General features: G+C 34.7%; 1 protein-coding gene across 7 annotated transcripts in view; it reads right to left on the bottom strand.

Moving 5' to 3' along the window:
* LOC109051608 (F-BAR domain only protein 2-like) overlaps positions 1-19,517 on the bottom strand; it is a 36,608-nt gene that overhangs the window by 13,410 nt on the left and 3,681 nt on the right. For all 7 annotated transcript variants that reach the window (XM_042756364.1, XM_042756368.1, XM_042756365.1 and 4 more), the window contains exons 2-14: positions 15,263-15,354; positions 13,136-13,210; positions 12,229-12,370; positions 11,363-11,515; positions 11,015-11,119; positions 9,483-9,581; positions 6,681-6,777; positions 2,286-2,330; positions 1,996-2,065; positions 1,638-1,662; positions 1,343-1,399; positions 1,089-1,146; positions 503-678 (exon numbers count right to left, since the gene is read on the bottom strand). In XM_042756364.1, coding sequence (XP_042612298.1) covers positions 503-678; positions 1,089-1,146; positions 1,343-1,399; positions 1,638-1,662; positions 1,996-2,065; positions 2,286-2,330; positions 6,681-6,777; positions 9,483-9,581; positions 11,015-11,119; positions 11,363-11,515; positions 12,229-12,370; positions 13,136-13,210; positions 15,263-15,354 — 1,194 coding nt within the window. The remainder of the gene's footprint in view (positions 1-502; positions 679-1,088; positions 1,147-1,342; positions 1,400-1,637; positions 1,663-1,995; positions 2,066-2,285; positions 2,331-6,680; positions 6,778-9,482; positions 9,582-11,014; positions 11,120-11,362; positions 11,516-12,228; positions 12,371-13,135; positions 13,211-15,262; positions 15,355-19,517) is intronic.

The raw sequence follows: 19,517 nt of genomic DNA on the forward strand, positions 1-19,517 counted from the left end.
ACTCAAACCACTTGAGATTAATAAAACGTTCATTCCCTCGCTGGAAAAGTCTAACGTCTGTTAGGCCAACACAATATTGTTTTGAATGAGCCAGTTAAATCCACAAGTGTGGTTTACACACACACACACACACACACACACACACACACACACACACACACAAAATATAATTGCACTCAGGCACACAACTCAGGATGGGGAAAAAGATCGCCTGTAAATATCATAATCAAATATTGCCCTCTAGTGTCTGCTGGGCCATCGTAGGTTTTGGTGGAAGAGATGAAAGGAGATGTGTGGGAAACAGAAACGTGACTGTAAATGATATCAACCAATCACGAGTCTCTTTGCTGACGCTGTACAATCACCCTTTATAAAGGGAGCCCAGCGTGCATTAGCGTGTGTATGAATGAATGTGAATGCAAGGTATACGTCTATATGTGAGGAGTATGCGGTCATGGGATCTTTACACATGGTGCGCGTGCTGGTGTGAGGCATCTCTTACGGCAGGGGTGGGCGAGAGAGAGATGTTTCCAATAGAGGCCTTCAGCTCGTCGATGGTGGCTTTGTGCTGGTGTGTGCCGTTGTTGGTCTGCACGGGTTTGATCTGGACGTGGAATTTTCTTGGTTCGTCTTCATCTTCTGAGTCACTGGATGAATAAAAGGAGTTCTCTTTGGCATGTGATCAGAAACATTAAGGAAAATGGTTGACAAAAAAAAAAAAAAAAAGATACGTGCGGGGCATGCAATTTCGTTTACAGTATCACGGGCTAAGAAGATCAGATTTGGTATTTTATTTAATTTTTTTTAAACATGTATTCTAGTCCACATAGAGTGATGACGCAGCTTTGGTAAAGACAACAGAAGAACAAAGAAAATCTGATGGGAAGGAATGACTTGGCAGCCATTCAGATAAAAGTGCACAAAGAAAGTTATCACACTATGTTCTCAAGCCAAAAAAAAGTGTTCAGAGTTTATACTGAGTAGAGGCGATGAAAGAGATAAAGGAAAATGTTTCTGTGGCTGAGATGAAAGTGTGTGTGTATGGGGAATGGGGGGGGATGGAAGAGATGGATCTGGAGTAAGGATATCATTCTCATTGACTTCTGGTCGGATACAGAAGCCCTCCTCGTCCAGCTGAGGCACATTCTGCAGAAAAACACAGAACACACCACAGACAAAAATCCTATTATTCACACTCTTCAATACATCACAACACAAGGAGAGTCCGACTGAGGTAAAGCACTATTGTTAGCAATATCGCAAGAAGTATTTAGACTGTTGTCTTTACTTCACATTGTAAGAATTATAGACAATCCTTCAACAACATTAGGTCACCACTCACGGCATTATGAAGATCTATAGCACCGTAGAAACCCGGGGGAGCTCCGTTTGAAGCGTTCTGAAAGAAAGATTGTGGGTGCAAATCAAACAGAGTTTCTCCCAAATAACAAGAGGAAGCATACTTAGAAGAAAAATGAGTTTCATATTATGAAATTACAGAAAAACACCTTCAGTATTGTATTAATACTATTAATGCATTAATAATTAAAGTACTGTAACATTCAAAATAAGAATACTTTTCTCCAATAATAATAAATTATTACAAATTATTTAAAAAAATAAAAATGTATACTCACAACTGCTTCTACTTCAGCCGATTCACTATTCAATAGAGAGAAAAAATTTATGGAGAGTTAATTCTTCATTTTACCACAAATGCAAAATTACTCTGCAAACATAACTTATTATAATTACTCAAACACTATTATTATTGCTCTAAATTACAAATAAATGTCTACTTCTCTAAACTTATTTCTTTTATCACCAGACTGAATTTTTCACAATCCTTTTTGTCACATAAAATTACAAGTAACTCACAAAATACTACGAAGAACAGTTAAGTATGAGAATTTAGTTTAAAATGGTTTAGAAATATATATTTTTTTAAATCATAAAAACGAGTGAGATCACATTAAAGTAAAAGTCAACACTTGCGTGGAATCTGTGTCTTTATCTCTCCGTCTGCCTGGAATGGCAAAGGTCTTCCTTTTTCTGGGTTTTGCACCTAAACAGACAGCAATGGTTATTACAAATCTAGACAAATAGAGCTGCATCTGAAACTGATCTTAAAATGGATATTATGATTTTTAAACAGAATGTAAAGGCTACAAAACTAACATTCTAAAGAGATGTAATCAGAGATATTAAAGTGAATTTACATTCTATATGTTTCCTATATAACAATAAAAAAGAAAATGGGAACAGTGAGAAAAATTAATTCTGACCTTCCGTGGCGATTGAGACATTACATTCCTCAAATTCAATGGGCCCTGTAATAATAACAAACAAACAAAAACAAATGATTAAAGGGACGTCCTGTTACAGTATACTGAATTCAAGAATTAACATATGGCGTAATATTTAATATTAAAACTAATTTATTGTTATTATTACTATTTTTTTTTTACAGTGTTTCATAAAATCATGAACTTAAATCCACGAAAACAGTAACACATATGCAGGTCAGATTTTCAGGCAAGCAAATTTACAGAGTCATCAGTAGGTCTGGTGGCAATCAGCACAATCTGACTTCCCCTTTAAGCCAGAGCATTTAGTTCACAGCCAGCATGCATCACACACACACACACACACACACACACACACACACACACACACACGCCTGGAAGCACTTCTGCTTTTAACCTCAGAAATCAAACAAACACACAAATCCAATACAATGATGTGCAGCACTGATAACACTCTCACACTAAAAGCTGAATACTAGTCTTCACTGAAAATAAGAATATAACAGTGAAATGACACACAGTCAGATGCAATATAAAACAAAAACGCAAGGTTGATTTATTAATCATAAATTTTGGATTTTTTTCTTACTCATCAATTTTGCATATTATGACCCATTTCCACACTGACACATGGGTGAAGGGGTTTAAGCAAACAAACTCAGCCATCTTCACTGTATTTCACGGCTCAGTTTGCAGTCGTGACCCAACAACATGTCAGCCAAGTTTTTATTACAGAGTGAAGTTAAAACGCAAAACAATAGGAGTCAACATGAAATTAATTCTGTGCTTTCGTGACTGGCCGTAAAGAGAGGAGAGATGCCCCTCAGTGCTCTGAGAGCCCTTTAGAGTGTGTTTTCTTTTGTGTTAATGCACATAAAAGCTAATGCTTGTCCAAGAAAACGAAAGACAGCATTTTGCTACTACCAGACCTCTGCAAGAGAGCCTGGGGCGCTATTTTCATTGCACAGAAAATGCCTTGACCTGAAAAAACAAAAGCGTGTGATATTTAACTCAAGCGGCTCAATGCAGTTTCCCCTGGAGAATTACGGCTGTGAGTGGACCTCATGCGCACTGTGCAGAGCAGTCACGACAGGCACACATCACACACGCTGACGTAGATACAGTATTACTGATCTACTCTACTGCACCAAATCACTTCACTCTCTTATCTCTGTTATTGTTTGTTTGCGATCATCTCTGATCACACAGAACTAAAGGTCACACTCTGTCAGTTCACACACATACCCAAATACACACACACACGGAAAAATTAAAGACCCACTTCAATTGAAATCATATTAAACATACCAGATTATTTGATTTATTTGAAACACACACTGTCTTATTAGGGACACAGCACAGACATGCATTGTTTTTGCTATTATGTAATAATTTTATTAGTGCTGTCAAACGATTAATCGCATCCAAAATAAAGGTTTTTGTTTACATTGTACATGTATGTGTATTGTGTATATTTATTATGTATATATAAACACACACACACATACAGTATATATTTTGAAAATATTTACATTTATACATTTATATATTCATATTCTTATATTTTATATTATATATAAATATATTTAATATATAGACATATTTTTCTTAAATATACGCATGCATGTGTTTGTATTTATATATAAATAATAAATATACACAGTATGCACACATATATTATGTAAACAAAATATTTTATTTTGGATGCGATTAATTGTTTGATAGCACTAAAATCTATATAATATTTATAAACAACCTAAACTTCACAAAACCTTTACCACTTTTAGAATAAAAACCTAAACAAAGCGAAACAACTATAATATAACATGAAACAAAACAAACAACAAACAAACAAACAAAAACTTATCCTTCTGATGACCTTAAGGTCAGCTTTAGCTAAAATGTTCATCAACCTTGTCTCCAAATAATAGCTAAATTAGAAAAGCTCAAAAAAAAAAAAATCTGTATTATTTTGTATTCTTTTTATGTAAAGCACTTTGAATTACCATTGTGTATGAAATGTGCTATATAAATAAAAATGCTTTTATTACAACAAATCAGCAAGTTTGTCTAAACAGGTTTAGAAAGCCGGACAATGCAGATTGATTTCTAAGATTTCCATGCAGCTGCAGGACTGAGGAAAAATGTATTTTAATTGAGTGATGTCAGCACTTCCAGGCTCCATCTAACAATATTATGCACACAAATCCAAACATCAGACACAACAATGCCATCTAAATCTGGAAAAAGGGTATTAGGTTTGGTTTAAATTCCTGTACACAGACAGACGCTTTGTTTATATGAACACATGTATTTATGTGTGTGTGTGGGTTTATAGCAATACCTTGAGGAAAACATTGCTGAAAAATGTTCACAGAAGTTAGCTAAATCTAATAAAACCTTCCTTTCGGAATGTCCTCAAAAAGAAAAATAACTCAAAAAGTCAGTTTTATTAAAACTCTAAATATTCAATTGAGTTGAGTTTTGATTATGGATTGTCTTTAGTAATTATAATTAGATTTAAAAAAAAAAAAATACAACAGTCTTGTATGTCCTTATTCAGGTAATATGTGCTTTTGTCAATGCTCATACACGTGTGTGTGTTTGTTTATGAGAGGCGCATGCAGTCATGCATTAACGGATGATGTGTGTTTTTTTTTTATTGCATATGCTGAGTATGGACTCTCGGATGGCACAGCAAAGAGAGTTTGCGTGTCTGGCTGGCGGCCAGTTCACAGCCCAGCTGGATATCATTGAACTGCTCTTGCAAACTCCCTACAGCCCAGCGTGTCACTTCGGGATTATTTCCGTGGTACAAAGTTTGTTCAATCTTTCTCTCTCTATACTGGTTAGGACTGCTCTGATTTCATCAGCGTGCCACACAGGTTATTGCTCTGACAGCGGCGCAATCCCTAATGAACAGCTTGATATGGGGAAGGAATGTTTTGTTGACCAAAACAGCTTTTAGACTCAATTAATTCTGCTGTCAAAACAAATGGAGGGCAGCCAAAAGCCAGAATGGTCAGTCTAGACTCCTAGGGGTCACTATATCTTCATACATAGTTTATCTGGGCTACCTTTGTATAGATTATTATATATATATATACACACACATTTATACATAAATACACTACCGTACAAAAGTTTGGGGTTAGTATGTTATTTTTACATTTATATTTTTAATACTTTTAATCAGCAAGGACATGTTAAATTAATAAAAAATGATGGTAAAGATGTTTATAATGCTACAAAAGACAAATAAATATTTTTGAACTTTCTTTTATTATTATTATATTATTAAAATATAAAGCAGCACAACCATCAACACTGATAATTCATTTATTAAATATATTGAAAACGGTTGTTTTAATTATATTTAATAATATCAATAATATTAAAAATCATTTTAAAAACTCTAGTGTAATAAAATAAAATAAAATAATAATAAAAAATAATAAAATAAAATAAAATAAAATAAAATAAAATAAAATAAAATAAAATAAAATATAAAATAATATAAAATATAGGAGTGGTGAGAAAAGCTGAAGGGTGTAATTTGTGTGATTTCCACTAGCGTCACCATACAAGACAAAATTTTTGTTTTCAAAATGGTTTCTCAAACACCCTGCATTTTGCCATTGGACGAATAAAACCGACAGCCCCGCACCAAACTCACACCACTGGGTGAGCCGATGTAACCGTGTCAGGATGTTCAAAAAACACAGTAAATGTGTTTAAAGACGAAAAACTTTTTTTTTTTTTTTAATGACACATAAAGCTTTCAAGCCAAAACAAAGGCAAAATCTTAGTGTTCAACATTTATATCATTAATGTAATTGTTGGCTAAACTGGTTTAATTATGCTCCACACCCCTTAAGCTTCAAGCAAGATTATATTCTCCATGTGAAATGTGAAAAAACTTCCACCCTGTGAAAGGAGGGAGAAGCAGGAGGTCAAATGAAAGGTCACGGAGGGATAAGTGAGGAAAAATAGCAAGAACACAGGGGGAAGTGTAGCTGTGTCAAGCTCTATCAATTTCAAGTGGCTTAATCTCATGTAAAGGTGGGCGAGCTTGACATTCCACTTAGCATGTGACGGCCAGCGCTGGCTGAGACCTTAGCTGAAAGCCCCTGTAAGGGTCAGAACGCCACAAATCCTCCAGTGTAAACTCCACCGTGTTACAGCAATCAAGTCAAACATACTCCTAGTGTTATAGTGCAGAATATTGCTCATTTCTAATACCCCACCAAAAAAAAAAAAAAGAGATTTAGTCAGTTGGTAATGAACTCATGACCAGTCTTGTTAATAATATCAAGAGCAAAGTAGTTCAGTGGCAGAGGTTAATGCTGTGTGTGAGTGATTTAGCTGTGTTACCTGGTCTCTCTTTGCCTGTCCCTTTGCTTTCTGCCAGTTTCTGTATGAGGCTCTCGACGGAAGTGTTCTCCATGTTTTTCACAAACTCTTCCTGCCCCTTTAAAATAATAAACCAGAAGAAAGAAAAAAAAAAAACAGATACAGAAGATTACATGCAATTATACAGTACTTTCACTGCAACATCTTAGCAGAGAGAAATCAAAGTATATTTGAATATAGATGGAGTAGACATATAATAGAATTAAAAGCTTAATCAGAATCCAATAACATAAGAAGAGTTCAGATGCAAAAGCATCTAAGTGCCGGCTGAAATTTTCTTCTAAAATTAGCTTTTTTCTCTTTTACTTTTTTTCTCTCAGGCTCCTGTGTGTACGTTCAGGAGTTTCATTTTAATGGCAACAAATAGTTCTGTTCATTGCCATTAAAGTGAAATAACTGAACATAAACATAGGATCTTGAGAAAAATGTTAATTTCAGACAGCACACAGACGGAACTCTTTTTATGGTTCCCTAAAATGGCTTAAAGTTACCCTTTAAAATGCCATATAGCACATTTGGTTAACACTTTACAATACGGTTCAGTTCATTAACATTATTTAACACTTTAGGTATCCTGAACTGAAAATTAACATGTTCATATTAATTTATAAAACATTAACTTTTGCCACTTTATACAATATACAATTTACAAAGTTCAAAATGTTGCACGCTATGTGGATGTGACCAGTGACACTGTTTCCCCAGGTGACCACTTTGACTGTCTTTGTTTTTAACAGCCTTCAAGGGATGGTGACAAAGACTCGATGCTTTTCTTTCATAGCTGGCATGTTTCACAGATTTTCACAGATGTTAGTTATTTGAAATAAAAGAAATATTAACTTAAATAATACAATTTCCCATTTGCATTTAGTTGAACTTGGCACGCTAAAAAAAACTAAAACAGAATAAAAGAACAAATAAATAAATAAAATGACAAATAATAAAAACTTCAAAACGATCATGGAAAATAAAAACATTTAAAATATTAATAAAAAACCTCAATAGTATTTGAACGATTTAAAATAATACTACTCTGAATTTAATCATTGCACATACAAAAAGAAGAATATCAGACAAAAAGACAAATGTATAAGATTGTGCACTTAGAGTCCACATGATATCAAAATGCACACTATTTACTTTGTTGGTGCACATTGCCAGTCTTGAAGTGAACAATTCTACTGAAAAGTTAAACTACCGAAAAAAAACTGTGTGGGTAATCTTTATCAGTTTGATAGCTTGGCCAGAGTATCCTTAACCACTCCCTTCCAACCGTTAGCTTGCTGTGAGCGAGAGATTGAGAGAGTGTGCTAAAATAAAACCCCACACTCTATTCAACACTCCATTTCAGCTGGAAATATGTTACGATACTGAAGTCAACACAACAGTAACTTCCAATTCAAAGAGACTTTAATGTCCTTTGTGAGGGAAAAACTATTTTGTACTGCAAAATTATAATTAAAAATATACTTTTTACAAGTATAAAACAACTCTTAAAATGTTTTATAAGTTTTAATAACTATAACTTTGGCTTTTGGCAATTAAACTTTTTTTATAATGTTGAAATCATTGACTGATATCTACAGAAGCATATAACATCACTTAACGGCCTTAAGTTGGTCTTGAAAGGTTTATTAAAGAAGTTAGCCTTATCTCTTCTTTCAGACACACATGCAATTTTCTTGCTCTGCCATTCATTCCACATCTACATCCCCTTGTTTCATCTAGATCTGAAAACTAATGTACTGTACAGACGAACAGTGACACCAACTGTTGCATGAGTAAATGCTGCACTTGAAAGAGGATTCAACTCATACATATACATACACATAGAAACAGCATAAACATACTAACCACAGAAAAACTCAAATCTTATTTCTCCTTGGGCTCAAGGTGAACACAAGAGTGTGTGTGGTTACGAGGAAGTCCAAATCTGAGCATGCAATAGTTCCGTGGTCAATAACCAGTAACCAGTGATCATTTTGCTGTGGGTCTACAGGAATTAGATTGGTGCATTCAGTTGCCTGCACGGAAGTGTATTTCACTGAATAACGGGATGTGCATATGCTATAAATCACTCTAAATATGAGGCTATGGGATTGAGGATTGATAAAGAAGAACTGATCAGATAGCCTCATGTTGCGAAATTAATTTCTGCTCGTTTGACTTCTGCACACCTAAGGGTCTCTGGCGCCCTCTATAGCTAAATGATGATACAACAGCCAGATTTCAGCGTTATCCAGCGTTGCCATACCTTTTACTCATTAAGTTTTCATAGATTTTCCAGTTGTTTTGTGAATACCGGATAAGTGTTTTTAATAAACAACTGTATAATGACTATAAAAATAGACATATTTTGCAGCAGATCATAACTAGAAAAAGAGATTTTGCAGGGCTAGAAATTACCTGGTGGGGGGTGGGGGGGGGGGTTGGTGATTGATGAGTATGATTAGTGTTTATTTTTATTATGTAAAAAAATAATTTTGGGTGGGATGAAGGGATCTAAAATATGGTCATGCAGAATAAGGCATTAACCTGTGCTTTAGAAATACTAATAAACTAATAATAAAGTACTAATAAGCCAGTGTGCTATTAATATGCATGCTAATAAGAAACTATTCAGTAGTGAGAAATGGTCCTTAAAATAAAGTGTTACCACACTTTATTTTTTTTTGTAAATTTCCTTTTATTCCTCTTCTTCTTTTTTTACGCATTTGTGTAAACAAATAAAAGGGTCATTTGTGTATGTATTTCTCTTCTTACCTCTCCTATCTGTATGTGCGTCTCTTCAACAGACTGGCAGTATGAATGAATAATCTCCTGCATACGCAGTACATGTTCCTCTTCAATGCCTTGGAATTTCTGTAGACACAAACACACAACATTTAAATAATTTATCTTTCTAAAATGGTGCAAAAGCAGTTTAAAAATGGATAATACTTGTTTTAGACAGTGTTGAAAAATGAAGCTGAAAGCAGATGTTAGAAATGATACTTAATCAGACCAGAATCTTTTTCCACAATAGTCCTGTGTGTGTCTGTACATAAGACCCCTTCTTATGTTGTTGGCACAACACTATAAATAGCCTATTTGGGTGGTCTGGGTGGCTAAAAAGCATGTAACGTGCATAAACACAGTGAAAATAAATATGCATGAGTGGATGCGGGATGTGTGTGTGTGTGTGTCAAGGATGGCTGCATGCCTGATTTGCTGTTTATGCTGCTCTCAGACTGACAGTAGGATTTTAGATGATTTAAGAGGAAGAGGAGAAAAAGATGAGGAAATAAGCAGAAACAAGATAATGACAGCATAAGTCAGAGCATGTGTGACCACAGGGAAAAAATGTGTGTGTGCATGTGTGTAGATCATTTAAAAAAAAAAGAAGAAGAAGCTTAAGCTTGAAAGTTTGAGGCCTCTTTGGCTCTGATTTGGGACTGAAAATAAGTGTGCAGGATTGGTAAGGGACTGCTAGTGTTTCCTCATGGCACTACTGAATTTAAAACACCAAGGCAAAAGACATTATATATTAGTATATAAGTTATTTCTGGTCTGATTGGCTGAGAGGTCTTTCCACCAATTAAATATTCAACCAATATCGCCACGGGAACCGTTTCACCATTTGAATCACTCCGCTTGCAGCACTTCTCACAGCAGATGTCATGGTGGATGCCCAAATCCACTATAAACTTATAAATAATACTGTTTTTGTGTCACAGAATGCAGTTTTATGAGCTTTTTTAGGCAAGAATGTTGTTGTTTAGACTTCAAATATACGGATTGTAAATAAAGATATTGTCTATTTGAAAATTTTCACCGATTTTTTCGGATATGTGAGCTCCAGGGCATCAGTGGCCGTTCAGCGCCGAGCCTGCCGAGAGCAGCCTCACCTCTGCCAGTTTTTCGGAAATTTGCCGCTGACTCTGATATAATTCATTTGGGTAAATCTAACACACAATCTTTGGTCTCTTTAATCTATTATTTGTTCCAGAGCAAATAGTTTTAGCTGATGGCAAAATCTCATTGTGTTATATTAACTGTAACTCGAGCCCCTGTCCCTTTAATAAATCTCATTGTGTTATATTAGATGTAATTTGAGTTTATTTGATTTTAATGTATTCTTACGGTACACGATTTATAACGAGTGGATATTTATATATATATATATATATATATGAGCAATATCACACAAGTACCCGTGTGATATTGCTCATATTTATATACACAGTATGGGTACACTAGGCTTCTAATATAAAAGTATGCGTGTCAACACTCATGCACACTTCACACAGTCTTACTTGTGAGGTTTCTGTCATTCTTTGCTCAAATTCTGTCTTTGCAGTGGCATATTTCTCCACATATGACTTATAGGTCTCAGTGGCTTTCTTGACCTTCAACCCAGCCTACAAACAAACAAACAAACAAAACAGACAGAGAAATTTACACATTTCACCTTAGAAGACGTGTTTTGAATTTTCATTTGGATCTGCTAAATCTCCTCTAATATCTACCACAGACACAAAACCTCTGTAGGAACTCAAGTCGGTGGATGAATGGACATTCCTACAAGGATTGATCTGGCAAACTTTCAAGTATTCAGTAGTACTTGGACTATCATTCATGCATGTACGAGTCTATGTGTGTACCTTGTCCAGGTCTTTCTGTGTGGCCCCCTCTTTGCGCATGCGTTCTTGCTCTAGTGTCTTGCTGATGTAGTTCTCTTTGCTCTTCTGTAAGGCCTGAGACACACTCTGGATGTTCTGCACAGCCTCCAGTGTGGACGCCACCTCCTCCTTTGTCTACAAGCCAGAGAAACCAGAAAGAGCTTCAGTGTTATTCTCATCTTTAAAAAAAACATAATCACCACATCCCTAAATGCTTACATTTTGTATAATGGGCATTTGATGCATATGCTTAAATTTTGCGGGTTTTTCATCTGTGAAGTTTGAATTGAATTTCTATCATTTAAAGTGGAGCCTAAGAAGAATGAGGCTGCCACCCGTCTAACTCTTGAACACTTGTTCAGTTTTTTCTATCTCAAAATGTATTTATAAACCATGGTTATATTATTTGTACTGCCTTTAATCTATGCTGGCAGGGGAAATGTGCTTAACTGTCATTAAATTGCCATCAATTAGCTAAATCAGGCTTAAGTTGTATTTACGTAAAACTATTTATTTTCAGTAACACCTACAGCTCACCACCACAGAACTAATACAATCAAAGAGAAACTAGTCAGATAAATCTGAACAAATTTATAGAGCAAAAAAAAAACAACCATTATTATTACAAGATACATGTAACTATATTCCCATTTCATACTGATACTCCTCACTCCAAAAACAAATATGAGATATGAGTGATACCAGACATCTGACCTTTTTCAAGGAATGACATGAGTACTGCAGACTCATTTAGCTGAGAAACTGGGTTCATACTTTGCTTGTGGCATGTTATGTGCAAACTTACATGGATATTAATCAGACACTGAAGATGACGGCAGCTCCCATACCTTCTTATGATTTTTGGCTTGTTCCTCCACATATTTCTGGACTTCCTTGATGAGCTCTTGAAGTTTGCGGACCAGCTCCATGTGACACGCTGCCAGTTTCTCGGTGGACTGTTTAAACACATCCCACATCGGAGCAAACGTCCTGTGAAACAAATGGCTGTTTCATTTTCTTCTCAAAGCATAATACTCCACACACATCGTACAAATAAAATGGAAAATGTGTTAAACATGATTTGTGATTTAACACCAAGGTGTGTTTATTCTCTCTATATCAGATTAATCCTCTGGTCCTGGCTGTTTTTAATGGAAACAGCTCTGTGCAAGGTTTAATGACACTATAATGTCTGTACTGACAATATGATATGTGAGGGGGGTTCAGAGGAATAAAGTCAGTAAAAAGTCAGCTTTCATTTCACACAACTGCATCTAGCATATTTTGCGAATAATTATTATACAAACTTTGGCTATTTTAAGACCATTATAGAATAATAATTAATTGCTTAATTGAGTTTATTGCTGAATAAATTGAGTTAATTGCTTTCTTCCTGCAGTACTTTTTGAAGTAGCTTACTAAGTTTCGCCTGACTGGCAATATGTCTTGCATTAGAAGGAAAAGTACAGCAGGTTTGCCAGAATAAAGTTTACATAGAATAAAGATTCAAAAATGTTTCAGGCAGGTAAGTGAACAGCTGTGGGTATCAGTTTTGTTTCTTTGCATGTAATGAGCTTGGACTTTCATGGATAAAGCCTGAGAGACGTTGAAATGATGTGGCTTTTCCAACTCATTATAAATACATTATTGAAATTGTGTTCATAATGAACCCACTGGGCTTGTAAACCCTAAGACTGACACACACACACACACACACACACACACACACACACACACACACACTCAGGGTCTTACCCTAGTTGAGAGCAGTTGCTGGCCGTCTTGGCCAGTTTGGTCATTGATCTTGAATACGCCTCCTCTATGGTGGCTCTGTGACAAGAGGCGAGAAACCATGTGTGAATAATCAATCAAATCCAAATAATGACAGGCCATCTAACACTGACTATTATTTAGAATAAAAAAAAATCCTTTAAACAACATTGTGACCTCACAAACCTTTTCACATACTTGCAAACAATAGTTAGCATAATTAATTGTGCTTAAAAAAAAGATGATTTAAAGAAAATCTAAGTGTTACTCAATGCAAGTTGCACAAGTGACAGATAAACCTACATACAGACAAACAAAGGCCTTTTGATCTTGTCCTGTCTTGACCTAAAAGAAGACATGAACTAAATCAAACAATAAGACATACTGCTAAATTGGCCAATATTAAAAATACATATTAACACACACACATTGAAAGTGCCATGCTTACAAACACTCTTTATTGGTCATGATTTTAACCCTTTGATTCAAAAGCTTATGCGTAAATGTTTGAAATTAGTTTTGTAGACAAATATAAATTGTGCCTACACATGAATTTTACTAAACTAAAAAAGGTTTCTAGGTTTTAAAAAAGCAGAAGGAAAAGAAATGTGTGCTCAGCAAACATGAGCCCTTTCAGTACTGTTTAAACAGCATTTTAGGATGTTGCTTGGGATATCTGAAAGAAGCCCAGAGTGTTTTGGTCACTACGTAATTCCCAAATTTTCACTTGTGTCATTTCATAGCTCGGATGATTTAACTATTATTCTAAAATGTGAAAATCTGTAAAACAAAAAGTCTGTAAGTGCATCCAACAACTTCGATAGGTAGTGCTTTTTTCTGAGCACTGTTTCACTCTGACACAGACTACGTCACACCGTGTCCAGAAGGGGGAGACAGACACGCTCAATTTGTGGCTAAACAGCTGCCGATATCTATCATCATAATCCTCTGAAAAAATAAATAAATCTCCCAATAGCCAAAAGAATGTAAATCAAGAATAAATGACACAAATAAAGCTTCCAACGGCTTGGCATTATGAATCCACAAAATTCCTCTGTCAGTCACAGAGCTCAAGAGATGGTTTAAACCCTCTGCACTTTTTAAATCTATCAGAGTGTGAATTCTTTCCATTAGTTTAACACAGCTTCAACTGTTAAAGCAGGTGAGACATGGCTTTTTGGAGGACTTGCAGCATTCCTGAAAAAATATTTGGCTGATTTTGTGAGAAAAGTTTTGAAATGGTTTCCTCTGGAATAGCTTTACTCTTGTGTAAGACAAGCAAGATTTCTAGCAGAGCTTCAACCCTTTCACAGGTGAAGGATCTGACAGAACTGCGCACGTTTTTGGAACAGGAAGACCACATAAAGTGTTAAGCGTTCATATTCAGTGCTGTATTCAATTCAATGCACTAAACTATGATTGTACATACTGTCATTTTGCAAGTGATGAAATTAGATACATTTGTTTGGCCAGTGTCATCAGTACCTGTTCAAAAAACACTAATCTGCATACTGATGACAGAGACAAAGACTGTTAGCAAAAATAAGTGAACTTCACACACAGCGATAGACACATTTCCAAATATCAGGTTATTATTTTGAAATGTGATGTGGTTTCTGCTGTTAAGTCTACAAAAACATTTGCTTGTAAAGATTCAGAACCAACAGATTGTTTAACACTTCACACACATGTAATATTATAATGCTAATACTGAATTTTAATATTTTCAGTTTTTCAATTTTAGTAATTTTGTTGTGGTTTGTCATTTATTTGTTTTTATTATTTTTAATTTTATATTTTATTTTTTTTTTTTTGGTTTTTCATTTTTAGTAATTTTGTTGTGGTTTGTCTGACTTGTCAGCTTTAGATACCTATTTTTGTTTTTAGTTTATTTTGTTTTTTTATTTTTTTTTTTTTTGTTTTGATATTTATATTTTATTTCAGCTTAATAAACAATAACAATTTAAGTTTTAATAGACAAAAACAACATTGCTAGCATAAAGCGATTGTTAGGGAAGATGTGTCTCATAACAGCCTGTCATAATGTTACACTTTGAGGTGATTCCCCATATTCTCTTAAAAACTATGAAAACAAAAATCACACGGTTTTACCTTTCTCTGATGAACTCTGATAGCTCTTTGCTGGATATCTGGCCATGTTTCATGTTGTGGTACAGTACATCAAATCCATTATTTTTATCGCCCTGCCAAAGATAACAAATATTAATTCAAAACAACATTTCAACATCACATTTTTTTCTTCCCCTAATTAAGACAAAAACAAGAAGGAACATTAAAAATTGCATGTCAAGGATTGCACTGCATGTCATCACTGGTGCAGACATTTGTTTACCACTTTTGGTTTCTGAACAATCATTGCTGTCATGGTCTGAATGGCATCTAGCTGGCTCTTAAAGCAGACTGGTCCACCATGTTCATACGCAGCATACCTTCCGTATTTCTGCCTTCTGATTTTGGTTTATGTGGATTTTTTGGTGGTCTGAATGTGTAAAAGGTTTCAAGTAACCATGGTTACAATGCTACAAGTGTCTGATATCAGTGTTTTAAAAATACAAGCAGCCTTCCGTATTTCTGCCAGTAAACTAATGCATAATTCAGATCTGAAGTGAATCCTGATAGCTTCTCTATTTTTGTAATGACTGAAACATACATTTTTTTAATGTAGTGATACGAGTTAAGGATGGATACATTTAGCAAAGTATTTTGCTGGCCATACATATGTGGACACTGTGTAAATGCAATACAAACACTCACATGTACTGTGGTATGCCAAGAGCATCACCTTCTCCTATAGGCATTTTTACACTCATACAATTTCGGCTGATGATTAATGGATACAAATAATTTTGAATAATATTTTGTTTAAGTATTTACATTTTTACAAATCCTTGGTCCAATTATGTTCAATTTTGGTTGGCAATGTGTGACGTTGTGCGTGTTGGTCATTTCACATTTCATATATTTAATTTCATACTGTTCAAAAGTTTTGGATTAGTAAGTTTTTTGTTTTTTTTTTAAGCTTTTTTAAAAGAATTCTCTTATGCTTACTAAGGCTGCATTTATTTGTTTAAAAAGCCTAAATTCACATTCAAATAATGTGAAACATTATTACAATTACTAATATATATATATATATATATATATATATATATATATATATATATATATATTAACATGTAACATATTCAGTGTCACATGATCCTTCACAAATCATTTTAATGTGCTGATGTGGTGCTCAAGAAAAATGTCTTATTATTATCAATGTTGAAAATCTTTGTGCTGCTTAACATTTTTGTAGAAACCGTGATACCTTTTTTTAGGATACATTAATGCAGTGGTTCCCAATCCTAGTCCTGGAGAAACCCCCAACACTGCATGCTTTTGGTGTCTCTCTTATCTGATACACATATTTGAGGTCTTGGAGTCTTCACTAATGAGCTGATGAGTTGAATCAGGTGTGTTTGAATAGGGAGACTAAAATGTGCAGTGTTGGGGGTTCTCCAGGACCAGGATTGGAAACCACTGCTTTAATGAATAGAAAGTTCAAAACGGCGTATATTTGAAATATCAATATTTTGCAACAAGCAACATTAGAAACAATCAATAAAGAAATTAGAAATTGCAAAATAAAACTATTAATTTTGTAAAAAAAAAAAAAAAAAATCTTACTGAGCCCAAACTTTTATATGGTAGTGTACCTCAATTAAAACTATTCACACCAGTTTTTTTTAATTAGGATATTACTAGGGAAAAGCAGGGTATTTCAGAAAAGAATCTAGAAAGGCATGTAAAATTGATATGATCACTAAAAAGACATAAACCAATGTAAGGACTGGAAGGATGAAGCTCTGCTCTCTGACTTATACTGTGTAACTTCCACATCAGCTTTTGTGGACACAGCAAATATCACGCAGTGTGTGTGTTTCCTGTAGAGCAAAAACAACTGAGATCTGTGTGAGATTGTAAGACTGTGTGTGTGAGTGTTGCAAGAACAGCAACAGGAAAGCTAAGTGCTACAGAAGTGACAAAGCAATGCAGTGATATTAAAAAATACAATAGGAAAATAACAAGAAACTCAGGAAAATGCTTTGGGCCTCTACTCCTTGAATACGAGCACAACAAAATGCTGGTTTGTTCTGTGATTGGTTCATGCCACCTACATGACTTTCAAACACAAGTCCAATTATAAATCGTCTTCACACAGCATTTTACTTTCACTTAATTTTATTCAGTTCCAGCCTATTGGACTATCTTTTTATACTTAATGTGAGGGCGCTAGACTTTACTTAGGTTAAACTGTTTTTAAATCGTGAGTAACCCTGGGTTAAGCAGCGTTTCACACTTGTGACGTGAAAATGAAACAGCGTAAAACAATGAAGTGCCAGAATCACAAGAATTACAGAGAGATGATTAGCAAAAGCCAACCAATCATAAACAGCTTCAAAGTCACAGAAAATGTCATGCTGTGTTTAGTCTCTAATTTTCAATTACAAACATAAAACACAAAAAATTATCACATTTACGTTCTAAAAAACAAATGATAACCCACAATGACATTGCCAAAGCTACATCAAATATCTGTGACCTACTACGAATCCATGACGTCAGCAAAAGAGAAGTTCAGAGAAGTTGGATAAACAAGACTACAGCAAACGAGGAACAAAACTCGCTGTTTGAAGTAGCTAATTTGAGCAGAGGAAAACGCTCACTGTTATGTTATGCCTTTGTGTATGTTTGTGTTTCTTTGAGGGGGTTTAAACCATGATCTGGCTCAGGTCAAACCAAACAGAACTCATATTTAAAGCCAAAACACACAAGAGGAGACATGAAGGTTCGGATGTGCGTGTTTGGCTTGAATGTGTACATAAGTGCTTGTTCATGCAGCTGGTCTCAACAAACTGGGTGAGGTTCCCAATGCATAGACTATATGCAAAGTCCCTGACTGCACACACACACACACACACACACGCACACACGTTTACTTAGCTTTTGAAATGAGGACATTCTATTGGAATCTACTGTCATTATATATAGCTAGCTTATAAATTTACTAGAAATGTAACCCACACCCTATACCTAACCCTAATAGACAATTTTCTGCATTTTCATAATTTTAAAAATACTAAATTTTATTTTTATACCATTTTTACAAATAAGGACACCCTCCAAAAGATGTTTTGTCAGATTTATCTCACTTTTGGGTACAAATTTGACCCCATAAATATGGTGATGTAGGTACACATACACACACTTCTCCCATCTCGGAAGCTCAAATCAAGAATGCCTACTTAGAATTGTTGTTACATTTTCAAAAATATTCCATCTTCATAAATCTGCTCTCTCATGGTCTTCTTCTTATTCCTTTACTTCATAAATCATATATATATCTTGCTTATGTTGTGGTTAGGTTTTTTTTTGCCCTCTTGCTTATGCATTATTAAAAGCTTTCTCTGATATGACACATTTTGTGCAGGGACAGCATAGATGTATTCTTATACTGAAAAAATATGTTGATGTTTAAACAATAAAATAACAATAAAAAATATATTTTTTAAAATAAATATATGGGGTTCAAAAAAGTAGGCCTATTGCATCATTTTCCTATGGCCCTTAAAATTGTCCTCAGCAGGTATTCATTAAAAATATAGAGGCATTAAATGCATACATAAATGCATTAACAAACAAATTCATAGTGCATTCTTCCTACCCTCAATTTACACATCGTATTTAGGCATCATCTCAGAGTGCTGCTATCTAGCATGCTATACTTTTACAATATACTTTGTCCCCAAAATACTAGCTTTATTAAAGTAGCTTTAAATGTATTAGCTTTATGTAAATGTGTCCTTGTAAGTGAGATAATAGCACACAGTCTGGGAAAGTTAACTGCCTGATTTAATGCATGGTTTAGTCCACAGCCATCTGCTGAACCTAACCCATGAAGGTTTCATAAACATTACAAAGCATGCTAAAATTGGCATAGCTGACACAGTCTGCATGACTTCTTGCTTGAATCAGTTCAAAAAGGCACAGAGATCTGAATTGTGATTGCATTAGTATGCATTGCATGTATCTTGAGTGAATAAAACAACTTCACTCACAGCCCTAAAGATGAAAGATTTACTTCTTCCTAACAAAGGCGGTGTCTTTAAAGGCTCAAATAATTTATTATTTAAGTACTTTATATATTAGATAACATATGACCTTTATCTAATAGTAAAAATAATCGTTAAAATGATCTAATATAATAAAGAGATCTTTTCTCAAATATTTTGGAGCAAAATAACTATATCAAATATCAGTCTGATAAAAGCATAAATCCAAAGCATAATTGCACCTGTTAGAA

The sequence above is a fragment of the Cyprinus carpio genome, chromosome A5 (assembly GCF_018340385.1).
Source record: "Cyprinus carpio isolate SPL01 chromosome A5, ASM1834038v1, whole genome shotgun sequence".
In the NCBI taxonomy this organism is placed as follows: domain Eukaryota; kingdom Metazoa; phylum Chordata; class Actinopteri; order Cypriniformes; family Cyprinidae; genus Cyprinus; species Cyprinus carpio.